Below are 2500 nucleotides of genomic sequence, written 5' to 3' on the forward strand. Positions count from 1 at the left end.
TATACTGTATATATATGTATATATATGCATATATACATACATATATATATATATATATATATATATATATATATATATATATATATATATATATATATATATATATATATATATATATATCCCTTCCTGAGAATTGGCTATCTTAACGTGTTGAAAAGGTTTGCTTATCACCCTGACTAGCAAAGCTGTACTAGTCAGGGCCACCCATATTAGGTCGCTTTGCTGTGGGCAATCAAACCTAGACCTCCCACTATCACCAATCTTCACTGACTAGCCTCGTGGTGTAAACTGGCTAAACCCCCGACCATGAACAAAGACATGTCTGAGGCCTCAGTCCAGCAGTGAACTAGAAACGGCTGCATTTGTTGTTGTTGTTTTATATTCATATATACCTATATATGCACATGTATCTATTAATTTCCTTTAACTAATGTAAACTATTTCTTTTTCGGTTCTTTTTCAGCGCCTGGAAAGGTAAAGATAACGCGAAATGTTAGGGCGCACAGCTCCATCGATTTAGGCTGGGATCCTGCACCGTCTTTCCCCCCGACTGGAGATATAAAAGAGTACGTCATCAACGTCTACAAAACTCAAGATGAAACGCTTGTTGGAACGTTTAAGACTACAAAGGAATCATACTTTATACACGACCTAGATCCGGACGTATCTTACACGATCCATGTAAGTAATATGGCCTTGTGATATTTTCATTTACATGACTGTTATTATTATTATTATTATTATTATTATTATTATTATTATTATTATTATTATTATTATTATTATCAAAGAAATAAGTCACGCGTTTTTTTCTAAATCGTAAAAAACGGTAAAAATCATGGAATAAATGTTGCCAGATATTTGGCGTTTTAAAAACGGATAAATTGACGTTAAGGAGTGATATTACGGTCACTAACCCGTATAAAGATATCCACAAAGTAGGGTAAAAATTACGGTCGCATGTATTTTACTGAAATACGGCTGAGAATAGTATATTTTTACGAAATATTTCCGATTAAAATTGCAGGTTTTCTTGAACAATGTATATATTATGAAATATTTTTATTCATATAATCATCTTGCATATAACAAACTACCTAATTAATGTTTCATTTTAGTGGCAACCCATCCCCAAATGCTTTCATCTTCTACATTGTCAAAAAAAAAAACGTAATAATAATCGGAAATTCTTCGTAAGAATATACTGTTCTCAGCCGTATTTCGGTAAAATACAGGCGACCGTAATTTTAACTTACTTTGTTATCTTCTACGGGTTGGTGACCGTAATATCACTCCTTTACGTCAATATATCCGTTCTTAAAATGGGAAAAATCCTCGAATAAATGTTGCCAGGCATTTACCGTTTCTTTTTTAATACAGATTTTTAACAGTGATAAGCGAATAGAACAATCGATTACTACAAATCTGAACTCAATTTTCAAATCTTTACAGGTATCAAGAATCAACGAAGGTGTAGAGCAACCTGGAGAGGCTGCAGTAACTGTAATAGCAACTGTAGCTCAAAGTAAGTTCATTTTTACTTGCTAGTGTTCAGGAAGATTGCCACCAATTTTTTCAATAGTAAAATATTGCGATTATCAAAATTCACGATAACAGAAGAAATACTGCATTTTCTTCCAGAGATCAATGTTTTTGGCTTATTGAGTTACTTTTACTAATTACCTTGTAACTATGAAAGTAAGAAGAATTTTGACAAAATATTTCGTATACGCATTCTCTATTGCCATACGAACCTCTGGGAATTCTTAACAGGATTTTTCATTTTTTGTCCTATATCCCCATATACAGGCATGCGAGCCGGGTACCTTAAACACTTCTCTAAGACATGTCCACAAATAGATTTTAGGTTTATTTTTGTAAATAAGTTTAAAATTAGATCGTTTTCTAGTTTTAAAGATCGCCAGCTGACTGCCATTAGATCATCGGTTATTTACAAATTTTCATGTCCAATCTGCTAAGTTTGCTATTTGGGAAGCACTTATCGTGCCAGCACTTCAAAGTCAGGACCGATAATCATATTGGAAAGTCGAGCAGAATGGATCTCCCTCTTAGTAATCCAAAACACTCAGATGTTAGGAAACGCTAGGAAATATGTAAGTTCGTTTCACCAAGTGAGCATTTTAAGGTAGTCAATTCTTGCTCTTCAGTGAATCAAGAATATTTAAATCTCTTCACATGGAATATTTTATGCCTGACCTCAATTGCAATACCTCTGCTGTCCCCCTTTTCGTAACATACTGATTTTCTATTCAATTTGTATGTATTTTTTAATAATTCTTTACTTATTTTATGTAAATTTTTATTTGAAATTGTATTGTTTCTGTTATTTTCACTTTAGGTAGCACTGATGATGACATTTAGAATGTCGGAACGTTTGCTATAAATATATATGTGGCGACATTAGTATTTCTGTTTCTCCTGAGAATAAAATGTAATAGGAACGATCCCCATATCTCATGTGGCTCAATCATTTTCATGT

General features: G+C 32.9%; 1 protein-coding gene and 1 pseudogene across 1 annotated transcript in view; one reads left to right on the top strand and one right to left on the bottom strand.

Moving 5' to 3' along the window:
• Positions 1-2500, bottom strand: part of LOC137652130 (nephrin-like) — a 448675-nt pseudogene that overhangs the window by 375489 nt on the left and 70686 nt on the right.
• LOC137652555 (uncharacterized) overlaps positions 1-2500 on the top strand; it is a 167472-nt gene that overhangs the window by 15328 nt on the left and 149644 nt on the right. Inside the window, exons 14-15 of the mRNA XM_068386045.1 lie at positions 464-681; positions 1453-1525. Coding sequence (XP_068242146.1) covers positions 464-681; positions 1453-1525 — 291 coding nt within the window. The remainder of the gene's footprint in view (positions 1-463; positions 682-1452; positions 1526-2500) is intronic.

The sequence above is a fragment of the Palaemon carinicauda genome, chromosome 13 (genome assembly GCF_036898095.1).
Source record: "Palaemon carinicauda isolate YSFRI2023 chromosome 13, ASM3689809v2, whole genome shotgun sequence".
NCBI classification, from domain to species: domain Eukaryota; kingdom Metazoa; phylum Arthropoda; class Malacostraca; order Decapoda; family Palaemonidae; genus Palaemon; species Palaemon carinicauda.